Source organism: Cervus canadensis, chromosome X (genome assembly GCF_019320065.1).
Source record: "Cervus canadensis isolate Bull #8, Minnesota chromosome X, ASM1932006v1, whole genome shotgun sequence".
Taxonomy (NCBI): Eukaryota; Metazoa; Chordata; class Mammalia; order Artiodactyla; family Cervidae; genus Cervus; species Cervus canadensis.
In genome coordinates, this window is record NC_057419.1 from 127,981,484 (window position 1) to 127,999,309 (window position 17,826).

Consider the following 17,826-nt stretch of genomic DNA (forward strand, 5'->3'; position numbering starts at 1 on the left):
ATGTTTTTTTTGTGGGTATTCTTTCCAAGTTCATTTTCTTAGTGGCACTTATTAAACTGTTCCAGAAGCTAAGTGTGACACAAGTAATACCTTATATTGGAAATGAATCTCAGATTTTCATTTCATGTGTAAGTCTACCTTGTATATGATTGGTTATATATTTTCTTTTAATATTTTCCCCTCATTTACAAAGTAACACATATTCACTGTAGAAAACTGAGTCATTTTATAAAGGTACAAATAACCATAAGTTTCATTATTATTTTAATCAACAACCAAAGACAATCACCATTAATCATTTGGGAACACTCTTCCAGAACTCTCTATGCTTATATACACATATAGATACATAGAAAAATAACTTTTATAAATCAAATTATTCTTCATGTAATTATTTCATAACATCTGTTTTCATTTAATACATTATCAGCTCCCATCATGTCAATGAATATAGAGACTTACCCCTTAACGACTGGTGGTTAGCACATTGTTCTTGTCTGCTAGTAACCCTTTCTTGGAAAAAACATCCATTGCATACTCCACATGGTCCTAGTAAGAAAGATGATCAGAGTAGTCTCTCCCTACATGGTGTGTGGCAGGGAATCAGTTGACCCATACCTGAAAACTCAGTCTCTATTCCCTTAGCTACAGGGGTTTCCTAAGACCAATGAACATAGGCCCTGAGATTTAATATATCAACACTAGGAGAGAGTCTTACTTCCTTTAGGATTGAGGATTATTAAGACAGTATAAACCAATTGCCTACAGTCATCTTTGCTGACAACAGATTCCTTTTTGGAATCTGTCTGTGACAGGAAAATTGAAGCCAAAGCACAAAAGAAGCAGAGATAAGCAAAGATGAAAAAGAAAGTTTTGAGATATCTTAGACCCTGGATCCCACTATGCCTGAAGCTACTTCATCTAGACTACAGTCAGTGCTGCTATAATACAATATAGGCTTTCCCCAAAATTACTGCACTATGCAAAGTTGTTCAGTAAAAATCACAGGGCTTATGGGGGAAATGGGACTAGGAGTACAAGATTTAAAAACTTTGTCACTGACACATATACAAAAAAGATATGAACTTAATGAAAATGGTAGCACAGTTTTACACGCCAGCTGGTGATGAAATACAAAAATACTACAATGAACATGGTGCTTTAGTTTGAAAAAGACCCGAAGCTTGCTTGTGGAAACAGGTATTAGAAGGGTTGCAACTTATGAGTTACTGTGAGGTGACAGATGGATGGTTATCTGAAACCAGGTGGAAAGCTGAAACACTAGATGTGGATGGGTATGACTCAAAAGATACAAAGAAGTGAGGCAACTGGTAGATGTCTGAGGTCTATGTGTGTATTTCATGTTCTCCTCTGCAACTTGATTCATCTGGGTTTAGTTTTCTGTTTTCACCTAATGTTTCTGGCTGACAAAATTGCACATAAGAAAATGCAAAATTCCTCTTACACTTAAACTGTTCTCTAATACATTAGTCACAAAGGAACAGACAAGTGTTAGAGCAGTCTGTACTTGACTATGTAAGTGAATAAATTCCCTTTATTGGTTTAACATAATTCCAGTTAGCTTTCTTCCAGGATCCTGAATAGTAATATATAGCTAAAAAATATTTCATTACACATCAGTAACACATTTTAAGTTCCAGGCTGGCTTCTCTGTGTCTCTTGACACATTTCTAGACTCTCTCTACTTTCAGTTCCTGTGTGCTCAGAGATTGAAAATTCATTTTAATATTAACATAAACCATCATTAAGAAGGTGAAGTGGGAACTTCCTTGATGGTCCAGTGGCATTAAGACTTTGCTTGCCAATGCAGGGGGTGCGGGTTCAATACCTGTTCGGGGAGCTAAGACCCCACATGTTTCACAGTCAAAAACATAAAACAGAAGCAATATTGTAACAAATTCAATAAAGACTTTTAAAAAAGAAGGTAGAATGGACCTGAAAAAGGCATAAAAATTCAAAGTCAAAAGATTTTAAAAATTGTATTATTATAATCTGTAACACAACTGACTTTTCAAACAGATGATTGAAAGTTGATGATTACAGAATTTAATCTTGGCCCTGACAAGTTTTGGCCATTTTCAGAATGATTTTTCCCATGGATTCTGCTACTTTAAAATCCATAAAAACTCTCATGGTGATTGCAATATTAAATCTTTTCATGTAAATATTATATCTCAAATCACCTAACCTTGTACATAAAAAAGTTTTTCCCTGGGTTATCACTTTAGCTCTTGTTTATGCAAAGGCCTACATGCATTACAGTTTTATCACTGATGTTCTAGGTGATTACTCTTCGGGTTGGAGCAAAATTGGCCCCAAAGATATTGCCATTTTGTATTATTCTTGACAAGAGGAGAGAGCGAGTATTTCACACCACAGACAAGTTCTTCCATATACTGGCTGTGACTTCAGCATTTGAAATCCCTAACCGGGTTTATGCTGTGCAGATAAGGAGGCATAAAAAGTTTCCTTAAACCCATCAGCCTTAGATCTGTGTAGTTTTTATAGTCATTGGAAATGAGCCACTCAACTCTGCTCTGAAAGCAGACATAAACAATATATAAACAAGTACGGCTGGTTATGTTCCAATAAAACCTTCTTTACAAAAGCAGACAGCAGGACAGATTTGTCCAGAGTTCCGGTACCATAATTTGCCAACGCCTGCTTTGGACCAATAGTTTTCACTTTTTTTTTTAATGGAGCCTTGCAGCAGTCTCTTGAGACTCAAGGAAGGCCAAGCAGGCAGGAACCTGAATTATCTCTGCTTCAAATAAAATAGTTTTTATTTTTATGATATGTGGACCTTTGTACGAAATCAGGTTTGATTAAAGAGTTTCATTTCTAATAAGGAGAAAAGCTTTAAAACCACAGCCTTGGACTAAGCCTAAAATCTGCTGCCTTAAAACTCAAGAACAGATGTTTAAGGCAAAACATCTTTAAAAATGATCATAGGTGGTACACATTTGTTTTGATGTTCCCAGAAATTTACTTTCTCATAAAATTGATAAAAGCATTTAAATAGATAACTTGAACAGCTCTAAAAATGTTATTGGCTTATCATTCCTATTTCATTTCAGCTTTTTCTAAACATAATGTTTAAGGTACCTTAAAAGGTCCAAGAGAGGTGGTAAGAAATAATGGAAAACACACCAATTTAGGAGACTGTATTTTCCTCCATTGTAAACTAGATTGTGAGCTCCTGGGAAACAGGAAGTAAATTGTCTTCCTCCTCTTTGAATTATGCTCAGCACCTAGAACAGAACATGACACCAAGTTTTAATTTTTAAGGCAAATGCAAATTAACTATTACATAGCTAGGAAGAAAATAAATTCAGATAGTTTATTTACTTATATCTTTCCATAATCTGTAAGGAAAAAAAGCATATCTTTCCTGATTGTATGCTAAGTTGCTTCAGTCATGTCCAATTCTGTGCAGCCCTATGGACTGTAGCCCACCAGGCTCCTCTGTCCATGGGATTCTCCAGGCAAGAATACTGGAGTGGGTTGCCATGCCCTCTTCCAAGGGATCTTCCTGACTCAGGGATTGAACCCTGGGTCTCCTGCATTGGCAGGCGGGTTCTTTACCATTAGCACTACCTGGGAAGCCGCTTATAATGAGCAACAAAATAAAAAGTTTGTACTTTGAGATATATTTTTAAACCTAGAAAATTAGCAAGTTTAAAACACATAAAAGCTAATAATTGGGTCCACAAATCCCTTATGTGCACTTCTTAAAACACAAAAAGCTCTGGAAGTCCAACATTTTTGTTTTGTATTTTTAGTGACTTATTTGACAGTCAATTTAGTCTAATCTAAACTTATCTGACAGTAGTAGCTGACCTGAACTGAAGGTGGCTACTTACTGGTGTTTATCTACCCCTTATGAATAATCATAAGGTTTGCTGCAAGAAATATTACCCTATTTGATTACGCAGCATTTTCCCTCAACTCCCTAGGGTGTTAAAGAATACATAGTATATCGCATTCGGTTTTACACAAACTCGCCAGACAACCCCAGATCTTTTCCCGGTTGTTTTTCACGTAGGAATCTAGAGTCCCATTCCAGCCTCTCTGAGGCCATGCCCCCGGTCCCAGTTGCTTTTCTGCCGCCATCTTGAGCAACAATTGCAGTGCAAAGAGCTCAGAGTGTCTTCCTGTTACGGCAGTTGGAAAAATAAATGTGCTTCCCGATTATATATAACAGTCAGCATTATCACTTTGATGGTCAATGATGCGTTAACAAAGAACATCTTGGTCTTTTATAAGCACCTTTCTATTTTCAGCACTGGACACTGGGCAGTAGAGGATCAGAGTTAAGTTACAAGCTCTTAGCCTTGCAAAGGAATCTGCTCAATATATTTACCATTTGACTGATGCACATCTTAGCCAGTATGTAAGAATTTCTCTCCCGTTAAGTGTCGGCAACAATAGGTATCTGTAAAGAGAAAGTAACCAGAGGCCCTACAGTGGCTCAGCTCCAGCAACAAATCCATCATTACTCCATTGAACTGGCACACTCCCCACCATCTCTCTTGGACCCCACCCTCTGGCCGGCAGGATCCAATCTAGAGATCTCAATTAGAGATCTTGTACTAAATAGCACAGGTTATGCCCCATAACGCTGGAGGAGGTGGACCCGCCTACTCCCTAGGGTTTGGGAATCTGGGCTTGGATAAATTAAATCGACGAAAATTTAAACCACAATGCCAACTTATCCCGACACCATTTCCTCATAAGAAAAAAAGCAGACTCCAAATCACCCCTCTAAAAATGCCTCTCTTTAGAATTGCAGAGTTAGTGGATGGGACACTCTGCCGGACCCCACCTACATCGGGCGCGTTCCCACAAAGTCGGGGGACCGCGCCGGTCAGGCGTAAGCTCTAGACTCCTCCCCTCAGAACACGCATCCCCACCCTTCTCCGCTACTTCCGGCCCTCACCTAACGCCCTCAACGGCGCTTGCGCCGTCTTGATAGGCTTCTCGAGTGCAAAAAATCTGAGCTCTGCCTCTCAGGAACCGCCCCCGCCTCCTCTTCGCCCCGCCCACGCCTCACCGGCCCCTCCCGAAATCTCGCGAGGGTAGGTGCGCGTCCGTGTTTTGCGGGCAACTAGCTCTCCCAGCAGCTGTAATTGCTGCTGCGGGAGATATCGGAGCTGCCGCCGTCCGCGCGCCCGCCCTCCCCCACTGAGGCGAGCCACCGCCTCTTTCGCTCTCCTCACACACCTATCGCCGGGAGCGGCGGCAGCAACAGTCCCTGGGTCCACCGCCGCCTCCTCAGACGGCCGCTCTGCTGGTTATTGCCTCAGTCCGACAGTTGCCGGCGGCCCCCTGTCCAGCTCCTCTCTTCAGATCGTCTGCTCCCTCCTCATCCTCCCGGGACCCACCTCCCCACGGTTCGCCGGGGTGGAGGACGACGTGGAGGAGACGAGAGTCACCCTCCCTCCAGGCGGCGCCGGCCCCCTCACCCGCGGGTGTGTCCTATAAATGGCGTCGGAAAGCGACACGGAGGAATTCTTTGATGCCCCTGAAGATGTGCACCTAGAGGGCGGCGACCCTATCGGGTAAGTAACCGGAGCCCTGGCCCAGAAGCCAGGCGTCCCCGTCTCCCGGCTTCCCCCGTGCCTTCCCCCCTACACCCCTTCCAGGTCCCGCCGCCGCAGCCCCTCCGCGTCTCCCTCGGCTACTTCAGAGTGAGTTCGGGGGAGGGCGATCGCCCACCTCGGGCAAACCCCCCTCTTGGCCCTGGTAAACGGCCCCCGGGCTTCTCTCGGAGCCTCTTTCTCTTGTCCGGCTTTCTGCGAGGTGGGACAGTTTCTGAGCTCGAGAGCCGGAGATGTGTATTTGAGGGTTTCAGAGCTTACCTTGAAACATCCGTTTTGGCCTTGGGGGCCATAGATGAAAGGAGCGGTAACAGGAGAAATTGCAGTGCTGGCTGTTGTTTTCTTCTTCTTTTGCCGCTAACTTACCTATCCGATTCAGAGGTGTCTCTACTTCTCCCTCTTTGCCGTCCTCTTTTGGTTGTACAAAAAGAAAAGGAGCGGAGCGCGGGGAGGGGGAAGACTGGGTGTTTACTTAGGAAAGTCCTCTAGCTGATGTACTCTAGATCCACGGTGTTTTATTAAAATAGCACCTTGCCGTGAGGCAGAGGAAATCGAAGACGAGGTCCTTTACCATTAGCGAGACTGCGGTCTTAAAAGAGTTGCCATACAGAAATGTGTACAACCGACTACAGCGATACAAACAAGTGCTGAGTAATCTGTGGTTGGAAGGAGAGCCACAGCTTTGTGCTCTTTATCTGTTTCTGCAAAATGTTTTAGTGGTGATTAATAGGGAGATTCTGAGTAGGAACTACAGTAGTTGGAATACTTGGCTTGCCTGGGACTTCTACTGACCCACTCCCGACTCTTCCAAGTTGGAATAATGTTTAAAGTGAGTTCACCGAACTCTTCTACTGGTCTTGTGTGGCACTAGAGGCAGTGAAATACATTTTCGTGCTATAAGAACTTGAAAATGGGTAAAATTTGTCATGTTACTGTAAAAGTCAGTAATATGGTTCCAGAAGTCAGCTGCCTTCAATTTGCAAGCTTACCCGTGGAAGAAATACCTTAATGCAAATTAATGTTATTTGTACATTCTAGAAGTCGTTCTAAAACTGAATAGGTATTATATATATATGTACCCCATATATACATATACATACACATATATAATATATAATATGTACCCCATATATATATAGTATGTACCCCAAAAGTTACAGCAACAAAAGCAGAGAAAATGTACGTTGTTAGGTCGTTAATGAGAGTGTTTCCACCAACCTTCAAATCACTAGTATGGGATTTGAAGGTGGCAATGGCCAATCTTGAGATGGCATTGAATCTCCTTCAAGTTCAATATATGAAACAAATTCACAGCTAGATGGTAGAGGATAGAAAATTGACTTGGATTTCCAAGTATATTGGAGTCCTCTGAAATTAAATTTTGCCTTCCTGGTATTCCCCTTAAAGTAATCATATGATTTAATAAATTTAGAGCTGTATGAATATTGTTTCTTTTCAATGAATGTAATATTTAATTGTGAAGAACAGCTACATCAGGACCTGTGTAAACTGCCTAATAGTCCAGTACCTGGCAGAAAGAACTCCAGTGTTCATTCCCTTCTCCTTCCTTTCTTGTAATTAGCAAATTTAACTTCACAGGGTGCTTGCTTTGGGAGGAAGTATGCACAACTTTGGATTTATTTAACTTATCTAAACTGAATGAGTCATTTTGATAGACTTGCTAGTCACTTCTTCCCTCCTGGGATAATAAACTTCTCAAGCACTTTGATCCTTTGATATGCTAGGTGAAAAGTAAAAACATCTCTTAGGACCCAGCCTTCTGATTTCAACTCTAATCTGCCCAAATATTGAGGATGTTGAGCTCTATGGGTAAAACTGTCAGTCTGTGAATTTCAAGGCTCCATCCTGCATTATTGAGGGGATTTCAAAGGAAATTAAACTCAACTGGAGAATTTAATCTGAAAAAAACTAGCAGTACTGAGAGGACTGCATAAGGTTGGCATTATTAACTTGCCCTCTGTCCTTTGTGACAGTTTTTGTTATTTGCATAAGGTACTGTGAGGAAACTTGGCTGGGTAACTAACAACCTAGAAATGAGTGAGAAATCTTGATTTGTGAAAACATATGGTATCATCAGATATCAGTTATTAGAAGTATCTTCTCTCCCTTGAGATACACTCAGAGATTTACACCACCCGCAGTCTAAGAGGTTAACCGACCTGGTTTGGGCACTTTAAGAAATGTTCCTTGCATTGCATGTTCTAGAGTACACAGAACATTTCACTAGAGTGTAGTAAACTGAGTAGGCTGTTGAGAGTTATCTCATATGTTTTGGTAATTAGCAGAATCCAGATAAACAATCCATTTCCTAAAACTGATTTCTTTCTTCTTTTCCAATGGTGTCTTCAGCTTTGTTATTCTACTCTTTGAAATCAGAGTTAATAAAGTTAAAAATCAGTCCAGTTTTTTATAGGAAGACTTGATTTGAATGCAGCTACTTTTCCGCAGTGGCAGATCATCTCTACTTGTCCAGCTTTGCATATACATCACAGTTACAATGCTTTATTTTGATTGATATTTTAGGTCAGATTTCCTTATTCTTTTCTCAGAGAGGTTACTAAGTTGGCCTAGGGGACACAGCTTGTAAGTGACAGCTGGGATTTGAAACCATTTCTTTGGACTCCTACTCCAGTATTTTTTTTCTAGTACATCATAGCTGCCCCATACTGGGTGTGTGCTCTGTGTGTGTGTGTGTGCTGTGTGTGTGTGTGTGTGTGTGTGTGTGTGTGTATTCAAGGTGACTTCCTCCAAGAGATACTTGAGTCAAATGCTTTAGGACCAACTTGCTAAATTGAACTGATGCATATATTTAAAACTAGCAGCCAAAACTTCAGTTCTCTTGACTAGAAATTCCCACTTTCTCTTTCAAGAATGTATATTTTGTTTTGTCATATAGGGCTGTTATAAGATCATAGCATGTTACAGCTGGAAGGGACATCTAGTTTGACTCCTTCATGTAAAATGTGAAAGCCAAAGCCCAGAGAAAGGAAAGTGACTTGTCCAAGGTGCCACAGCAAACTAATAGCAAAGTTAGGACTTGAATCCAGATCAGTTTCACTGTCTAGAATTATCTTCTGCTATCATGCTATCTTTTGATAAAGCAGGAAAGGGAGGAGGAAGTTTGGTATAGTACAAAAAGGCCCTGGACTATGAGTCATTTCATTTCCTCATCTTTAATTTGAGGAGAGTTTAACAGACTTGATGGTATTTGGTACATGATTTAAGACCTGTAGATTTGAAATTAGATATTTACTGGATAAATTATATGTGAAATGAATGTTTGTGCTATTTTGTGTGGATTATGCATACACATACTAAAGGCTGGCACTGAGAACATGTTGTAAAAACAAACGTGATGTTTTGAGCATTCTTTATTTTTTTATTGGAAGAAATGGCAAAATTTTTAGAGTAGGAAGGGACAGAAGATCATTTGGCCCAGCCCTTCCATTTAACTGAAAGAGAAACTATGCTCAGAGAGGGGAAGTGACACATTGCTGATTAGCGCCAAACTCAGAACTAGAACCCAAGTCTCCTGATTCCTCATTTATACCATGATGCCTTGTCTGTAGAAGGAAGGAAAGTATTGGCAGTTACCCCTGCTGTAGGTTTCTGGCACATACTCTCTTAGCAGGACTCCTGAGGTAGTCAACTACATCTACCATGATTCTGTTTCTTTCATGTCTTGCTGTCAGAGGACATGGAATGTTCTAGGATCCTCACTTTTGCCCACTAATTTTCTTCAAGTCTGGATGAAAAAACGGTGACAGAACAGCTATTATACGAACAGGGATGGTTATTTGTTTTGTTTTGTTAGTTTAGAGTCAGTTGCAGTCTATTATTTTAGATTGGAGTAATAACCCAAATCTTGATTTTTAAGTCATAAGAACTGAGATCAAACTGTCCCAAAGAGTTGTTTGGTCTAAAAAATAAAAACTTGCCTAACTGCCTTTGTTGAAAACTCAGTTTTTCACTTAGACTTCAGAAACATTTCTCTCTGAATTGAAAATTGATGCATTTCAGTTAAAAATTATTTGCATGATATGGGTTATTTAACAGCCCTATTAAAGATAAGCTGTTATTTAACAGCCTTATTAAAAATGGCTGTTCATAGGTTGGCCTGGAAGCATAGATGAATTATGGATTATATTTGATTGCCATTGGCTTTGTGGATTGATAGAAATATATTTACATATGCTTTTTTGTCACACCATGTGCCATCATGTAGAGGTAGGAGGGGACCTTTTACATATTAATTAGTGAATTCAGGCTCTAAATTTAGTGGCCTCCAGCTGTCAGTTTGGTGACTCAGGGAAGTAGGACAGTCCGAAGCAGCACTGCAGTTTGGGGACTCAATTTGAATCTGTACAAACTCTTATAAGCTGACAACTTTATTCTGTTCTTGGGATAACCTACTTCAAAAAATAGGGTGGATAAAATTTGATCTTTAAAAATGTTAAAAGCCTAGATAGTTTTAGGATGTTGACAGTTCAGTGATGATCCTACAGAACGAAAAGTAACTTCTAATTGTTGTTATTTGAGACCTGTATAACCTTCACAGTACATGACAGTCCTTGTGTTCTTTTCAGTTCATTGTTTAGATTTTGACAAAGTCAGGTGAATTTGCCAGGCAAACACCTTGAAGAGGCTGTTTCCTCCTCAAACTCTGCCTGCAATTCTGGTAATTACTTCCTGGGGTATGTAGGTGGTGGACAGGGTGGTGGTGATGGTGGTGATGGTGAGGGAGTAGGTGGTGAAGGAAGCCCCCCAAGCCAAGAGAGAGAGACCAGGTTCTCAGACTGCTTACTGGGACATGGATAACTGAGATCAGACAAATCACAGTATTTAGTATTGTTTTAGATATGCACCTACAGAGTGAATTAAACAACCCTTTCTGTGAGAGATTAATAGTCTATAAGAATTAACTCAAACAAAATTTAAAGTAATAAAAATTGTAGGTACTTTATGATGCCCTACTGATATTTAACTTGAATTGCTAATTAACCTACATTTTTGTTTTCTACCCATAGCTAAGCTAATTTCTACAAACTTTCACAAGGTTTGTTCCACCCTTGCTGTCAGATATTACTCTGCTAACATGCTAAACCTTTAATTGGGTGCTTTCCTTACTCTTCAGAGTGGAATCTTATCTGTTTTCTTATTTCAGACTGAGCAGCCTTTGTATTAGTCTGTCATCTCGTGATTCAAAATTGTGGAAAAACCGCATAAGACATAATGTGGGCCTCGTACCTGATGGCAACCCCAATGTTTTTCCCCAGTCCGTATACAAATTTATCTTGGTTACTGTAGCAACCAGCCTATCAGTTATTTTTCTAGCTCTTTTGCCTTCTCAGATACTAGGATTACCATATAATCAGGTTCTGCTAAAGCCCTTCAGATCTTAGCATTTTATTATCAGCTGCAGCTGTCTGACAGTTTCAGCTTGGCATTCCATTAGGGTCAATTGGTTTTAAGTTCACAAAACCCTTTTGTCTCCAAACATTTTAAACATACAGAATTTAACAGGAACATGTTTAGGCAATATTTCTCTCATGCTAATTTTATCAGTTCCATTGTTAGTCATTGTCTTGAAGATTGAATGCATTACATCACTGGCATCCAATGGCCATCCATTTGTCATATCAGCTAGAATAAATTTCAAGATCGAGTGACCATTTATATTTTAAATTGGGAGACCGAGGAAATTATTTTTCTAGTTATTAGCAGTACTATTAACAATTTGTGTGGTTTTAAAAAAAAATCACTCTTTTAAAATATGCTTATCTATCCAAATGAAAGGTGGTTTGAACATTTCTACTCAGCCCCAGTTCTACCCTATTCACCCTCAGCTTTCTCCTTCCTAGCTTACCTCAAGGTATTAGTACAGAGATTCCCCAGTGTAATAATTTATTCTTCTTTAACAACTGAGAAGAAACAGTGGTGGATGAAGTATAATGAATGGGTGGGTCTTTGGGGATGAATAAGGGAAAGATTGGTTATAGCAGATGCATTGGTAAGTGGGATTGGTTAGTGTCACAGGTACAGTGGAGCATTGGATTAGTGGAAGATAGGTGAGCAGAAGGAATAGGTAGCTTGATAAAACTAGTACCTTTGTGAGTGAAAGTGAGTGGGTTTGTCAGTATTATGCAATTGGCATTTTATCTTTATTGGATTGGCTTTAGAGATTAAAGCTAGTTACCTAGATCAGTCTTTTTTCCTTTAAGTGAACTTTGCTATACCTATTGTATCCCAGGTCAAAGCTCCTGTTTGTTAACTTTTAACCTTTGCCTTAATTTCCTAGGTAGAGAGACGTCTGCAGTTGATGTGTTGTTGTTGTTGTTCAGTCGCTCATTCGTGTCTGACTCTTTGCGACCCCATGGACTGCAGACTGCCAGGCTTCCCTGTCCTTCACCATCTCCCAGAGCTTGCTCAAACTCATGTCCATCGAGTCGGTGATGGCATCCTACCATCTCATCCTTTATTGTCCCCGTTTCCGCCTGCCCTCATTCTTTCCCAGAATCAGGGTCTTTTCCAATGAGGCAGCTCTTCGTATCTGGTGGCCAAAGTATTAGAGCTTCAGCATCGGTCCTTCCAATGAATATTCAGGACTGATTTTCTTCAGGATTGACTGGTTTGATCTCCTTGCAGTCCAAGGGACTCTCAAGAGTCTTCTCCAACACCACAGTTCGAAAGCATCACCTATCCTAGGTGGCAATAGGGATGCTCTGTGGTTTTCCACTTCCCTTCCTAATTTCTTCTAGCAGTACTTTTGAACTTCCTGGTTTCTCTCAAATCTTCACTCCCACTTCCCATTCCTATACACACTGGTTCCTGTAAGAGTGAAGGGAAGAAATGGAGGGGACTAAGGCAAAGATGGTGGTTTAGATTTATAGGACCTTTGTAACTTGGGGACATTCTGTATTCAGTAAATACTGTGTTAACAGTGAAGCCTTGGGAAGTGTTGCCAGTTATCCTGCAATCATATCGATTTCTTGTTACCAACTCCCCCCTCCCCCAGGATTGAATGTATTCCCAATAATAAAGAAGTATTATAGTCCTGCATGTTGTTAAACATGCAAAGAATGGTAATGCCATACTGTCAATTAATGTTGGACATTAATTTTCAAAGTATTTTTATTTACATTATCTCTTTGACTGTCCTGCAATTCTGTAAGATAGGACAATTTTTGTGAGACAGGACAGTTACTATGTTAATTTTGCAAATAAAAAACAGCTCAGGGTGAACAGGGATCAGCTAGCAAAAGTGGAATTTCACTAGTTTGTGATCCTTAGATGATGATTTTGAATGAAGATGTAAAGCATTAGGTCCCTCCCACTTCACTTTTCTAAGCTATAAATGTTTTTCGATGATATGTTTTAAATGTGAATTATTAAAATGATGAGGCTGACTCTCCTGCCAGTTGGGTATGTATAATTCACTTTTGAAAACATCAAAAAGCAGTATTTTAAATGCTTTTCTTTTTATGCTTTTAAAGAAATTGATTATGCTATGGTAGCTAGGTCAGAAAATGACCTTGCTCCTGAAAAAGCTGGAATCCCAGACACTGCTACTACACTTCAAAGGGTATGTTCTTTGTTCTTTCTATGTTCTTTCTATGTTCTAAGGGAAAACTCCTGAAGATGTGAGACACTGCTGATTTGGACTTCTGTGCTCCATCAAAAAGTCTTGATCCCAGATTTTTCTTTTCTGTAATTGTTTTGTAGGTTGTTGTTAGTTGTTTAGACCACATTTTTTCCCCTTTTTTTTATTTTGCAGTATAACTCTGGTTCATATTTTTAGCTACAAGTCACTAATTGGAAACACAATGTTTCTCCCCGCCCCCCCTTCCTCTTCAGAGGTGTTTTCTAGCAGTCACAATGAATGCATGTGGTGGTTTTTAATATTTTCCAGCTGGTCAAACATTTTGGCTATCAAATTAATGGGAAAAATGCATTCCAGTAGCTAATTAGAAAAATTACATTCTCAGTAATTACTATTTAAAGTGGAAATAAGGATGAATAATATTTTTAATAATAAACTTGGCCTACAGATTGTTTTATATAGGTAAGCATTCTAGGTAATTTGAGATTTTTCTAGAATGTTTTATCAAGTTTTAAATACATCTTCATTAAAGAATGCAGAAGTAGAAATTCAGATAAATTGTAAAAGTAGAATTTATAAACTAAAATGCTTAATTACTGAAGTATGTCCAGCTTTCTATTATTCATAATATTGAGGGAGAATATGAATAATTAAATGTTACCAGTTACACCAAACCCTCAGTTCAGTCATTAGTTTACAACTTCCTTTCCCATCAAATCTTTTATCAGAGATGACAGTAATGTTTTGTGTGTGATTTAGTTTGATTTTTTTTGTTCCTCTGCCAATCTTTGGTGATAACTAGTGAACTCAGAAGGAGAAAAAGAATACCAAAGTCTGAATAATCAGTTCATTGATAATATAATTGATTTATTTACATTTTTTAAAAAGGGGAGTTGTGACAGGTTCTTTAGTGCTCTTAATTTTTATGTGGGGTGACATTAGAAGTTACTGGCATTTACTTTTTAAGATTAGTACACCAAAAAAAAAAAAAGATTAGTACACCAATGAATGTTTTAGATAACTTAAAAATCATATTAGCACATTAACTTGATAAAGCTTCTGTAAAGTGGCCTGTAGACAAAAATCTTGTTTACTTTCTAAGAAGTAAGTTACAAAGTGATTTAGCACGATTGCATTAATATTGATTTTTTCCATACAGTCGTAAATTTAGCCATCTGTTTCTGTTGCAATTTTCTAGAAATTATTTTAAATCATTAATAGATGTGACTTTTATCTAACCCAGTTTGACAATTTGGAACGTTGATATAGCTGCCCTACCCTGGAGTTACTATTTGAATGTGAGTATTTATTGAATGGTTGTAAATGTGCAGGATAGAATGTTTTTAGTTTAGAATTCTTGAGTAGGCCTAGAGAAGTGATTATTCTGTTATTTTATCAATAAATAGATTATCAAGCTGTTCTTTCAGAAATATGACATAAAACTACATGAATTACATAAATCAGTTTTGAAAAATCAGCTTGTCATTTTAGACAATATTTAAGTTGCTTAAGGTCCACTTCAAGTTTGTAAATACTGTATATATGGCTGGAATTATATTTCATTATAACGTTTCCTTTGATTTCATTATAGATCACTTACAAATGTTGCCACAAAACCCACTTTCAGAAAACATAGAACCATTGTGCCAAACTTTCTCACCATCTCTTTCTGTTAACATCAGTGATAAAATAGTCATTAGGTGTTTTAGACATATTCTGCTTCTTGACTTTCATAGTACTTTAAAGTGGCATTTCAAAGAATATTAAAAGTATTAATTCACATCTTGAGGATTTGGTTAATTCCCTATTAGATAACTGTCATAAGTATATTCTCCATTTTTTATTAATCTTGTTAATAAGCCAGTATTACCATGTATGAAGGGAAACCTTCTATGGGAACCTTTATGCTTAGCATATAATCTAGTAAAACTTGCCATAAGAATGTAATTAATAAATGCATTTATTAATGATGTATATGCGTCAGTGTATACATTTTCATTCCAGTGAACAAATTTTTAAAAACTATGCACTTAGAGCAAGATTAAAAAAAAAAAATAAAACCCAGTATATTATTCTCTAAATTTGAACTGTTCTTGTTCAACTTGAAGTTTGGTTTTGTTTTTTATTTTGATTTTTACTTTGTTTTTGTTTTTCTCTTTCCTGGCCTAAGTGGGAAGAAATCCTCATGTCAGTGTTTTGTGAGCACCAGAACCTTTCCGATTACTAGTTTAGACTGAGCACTTTTGTGTTGGTCTTAGTTTGCCATCAGATCTTCGTATTTAAGCTTGCTGGGCTTTGGAAATCAAAACCCTTTAATTACCTGCTTATTTTAATGGCTAGCTAGGGCCTTATCTATGCTTATCTCCTTTTCACCTCAAGGACCTTAGAATCCCAAACCTTTGTACAGTTGAGCTGTTCTTTGCTCTGCTTGATTCAGTTCGTTGATGTACTGCTTAAGCTCATCCTACTTTTATATTTTCCTGATGGCAAAGGCAAAAAAAGGTGGATAAAAACAAAATCAAGCTATGGGGCAATTCTCCACAAAGCCCTTGGTAGTCACCTTTTTATAAGAAAAGTGTTTGCCAAGCCACCAGCTTTAGTTTCACTGACTGACTCTATACTCCTTCCTTCCGTGTCATTACTCTTTTTAACCTCCTTAAGAGTCTGTCAGGAATTTTGCAACCTGACAAGAGGCTTCTTCAGAGCCAACTACTTTTTTTCCTCAGAACCTAAAATAAAAAACGAGTCCTTTTACTGACAGAAAAAGAAAAGAAGACCTTGTTAGACCATTTTTCTGTGTTGCCCAATTTCATCCAGAAGTCTAGAAATGGGAATGTTAAATGTGAGATCATTCTTAGATTTTATGTAGTGGGTCTTTGAGTTCCTAGTTATTTAGTTGACTCTGAAGCAGGTGCCAGGTTTAGTCTGCACATTCCTTCCGCCCTATTCTCAGAAGGCTTACAGGTTTTGTTTTGTTTTGTTTTCAGATAACTCTCAGGTAAGAGGTAAGAGAAGACACCAAACCCCAAAGGCAGAAGGATCTGTCTATAGATAAAGGGTGAGAAACTAGAGGTAGAATGGCTTATGGGATCTGCCTCTTTGAAATTACAGAAATTCCATGTTGTTTTTTAAAGTGGACTTAAGCACTGATTATCCTAAAGCCTTAGTGCATGAGTGATGAAGATTTGAGTTTAAAAGTTGGAAAAGGTGATCCAGTGATTGCCTAGAGAGAAACCACTTGCTGAAGCTGTGAAAAACAAGTTAGACTCTTGCAGTAGTCAGCCATGTCTATACCTGATTTCAAAATGCGGATTTTGCAGTAAGACAGTGAAGGGAATGCAGCTGGCTTCTATTTGGGGAATCTAATCTGTATGTGTTCTTAATGCACACTTGTATTGATTGCCATTCAAATCTAGGAGCTATTTGTGCTTCAGGTTGTGGGAAGATGTTGAGACAGATTTGAAAAGCAGGTTCTACCTCATATCGTAGAAGGTTCATTAGTTTTCTTGATTGAAAAATATTGAAAAGTATCTGAAATATTTCTAATATCCCCTTTATAAAGTGAAGCCTGTCCTTAAAATGACTTTGTAAATACAGTAACCTAATCCCTTTTTAATGACAACATAATTTTAATTGATATTTATCCAGAAAGTTGACTGCTGATCTTTATTTGACCTATATAGGTTAAGTTCATTTTTAACATGAGGACAGTTTCAAATGATATATCTTTATAAATAATGGTTATAAGTCAATTTACATATCAAGAGATTTATCAGTTTGTTACAGTAGCCATCTTGTTTTTTTGAGGGATTTGATCTAAGTTAAAATAATGAAGCTGTTAATAATACACGTTCCTATTCTTCACAGAGTGTTTTTGAAAAATGTGTATAATAGCGTATATACAATATTTGCATTTGGGCAGGTCTACTGAATGCATTGTCTGGAAGAGCTTTGACTAAATTCACAGATGTTCTATTTTTTTCCCTAGTCGGTAAATGCTGTTTAATACTTAGATTAATATTTATACAATGACATTGGCCATACAAATCCTCCCACTTTGTTCCTTTATCACACATGAACAGAGCACAGAATTAATTGTCCACCTAATTAATTTAGGGATAGGGTAGAGTTGCCAGATAAAATACAGGCCTCCCAGTTAAATCCCAATTTCAGATAAACATACTTAAACTGGATTTAACTGAGCTGCCTATATTTATCATTGCTAAATGTGGTAACCCTAGGTGGGGGAGAAGCAGGAGGAGACCAGTAGGTATGGGCACAGTTGTGAGACTTAAACACAACTGAGAAGTGACAAGGGTCGCCTTTATTTACTCTGACATGAATACCAAGATTTTCGCAATGTTAATTTTAAGAGTCCAACTCTTTTTGTCTTTGTAAGTGCATTCCTGAAAACAGACCTCAGAAATAACAAAACTTAATATATTGTTCAGAGATACATGGCATTTTAAAAAGAAGTAAGGGCACAGTAAGTCAGGTCTGGGCTAGTGGTTCCCCCTGAGACAAAGGCATCGGAGTCCGGCCCGCAGTGCTGCTCTCATCTTGGTGCTGTTCTCATTCTCGGGT

General features: G+C 38.4%; 1 protein-coding gene and 1 long non-coding RNA gene across 2 annotated transcripts in view; one reads left to right on the forward strand and one right to left on the reverse strand.

The window, feature by feature from the left end:
* Window positions 1-430: 430 nt before the first annotated feature.
* On the reverse strand, window positions 431-6,027 carry LOC122434736. Its single transcript, XR_006267446.1, has 4 exons — window positions 5,883-6,027; window positions 4,385-4,456; window positions 3,127-3,272; window positions 431-549 (listed from the first exon to the last, which is right to left on the reverse strand). It is a non-coding gene; the product is annotated as an uncharacterized LOC122434736 (long non-coding RNA).
* WDR44 (WD repeat domain 44) overlaps window positions 5,106-17,826 on the forward strand; it is an 82,930-nt gene continuing 70,209 nt past the window's right edge. The window contains exon 1 of the mRNA XM_043458390.1: window positions 5,106-5,582. Within this exon, the coding sequence (XP_043314325.1) occupies window positions 5,506-5,582 (77 nt within the window). The 5' untranslated portion in view covers window positions 5,106-5,505. The remainder of the gene's footprint in view (window positions 5,583-17,826) is intronic.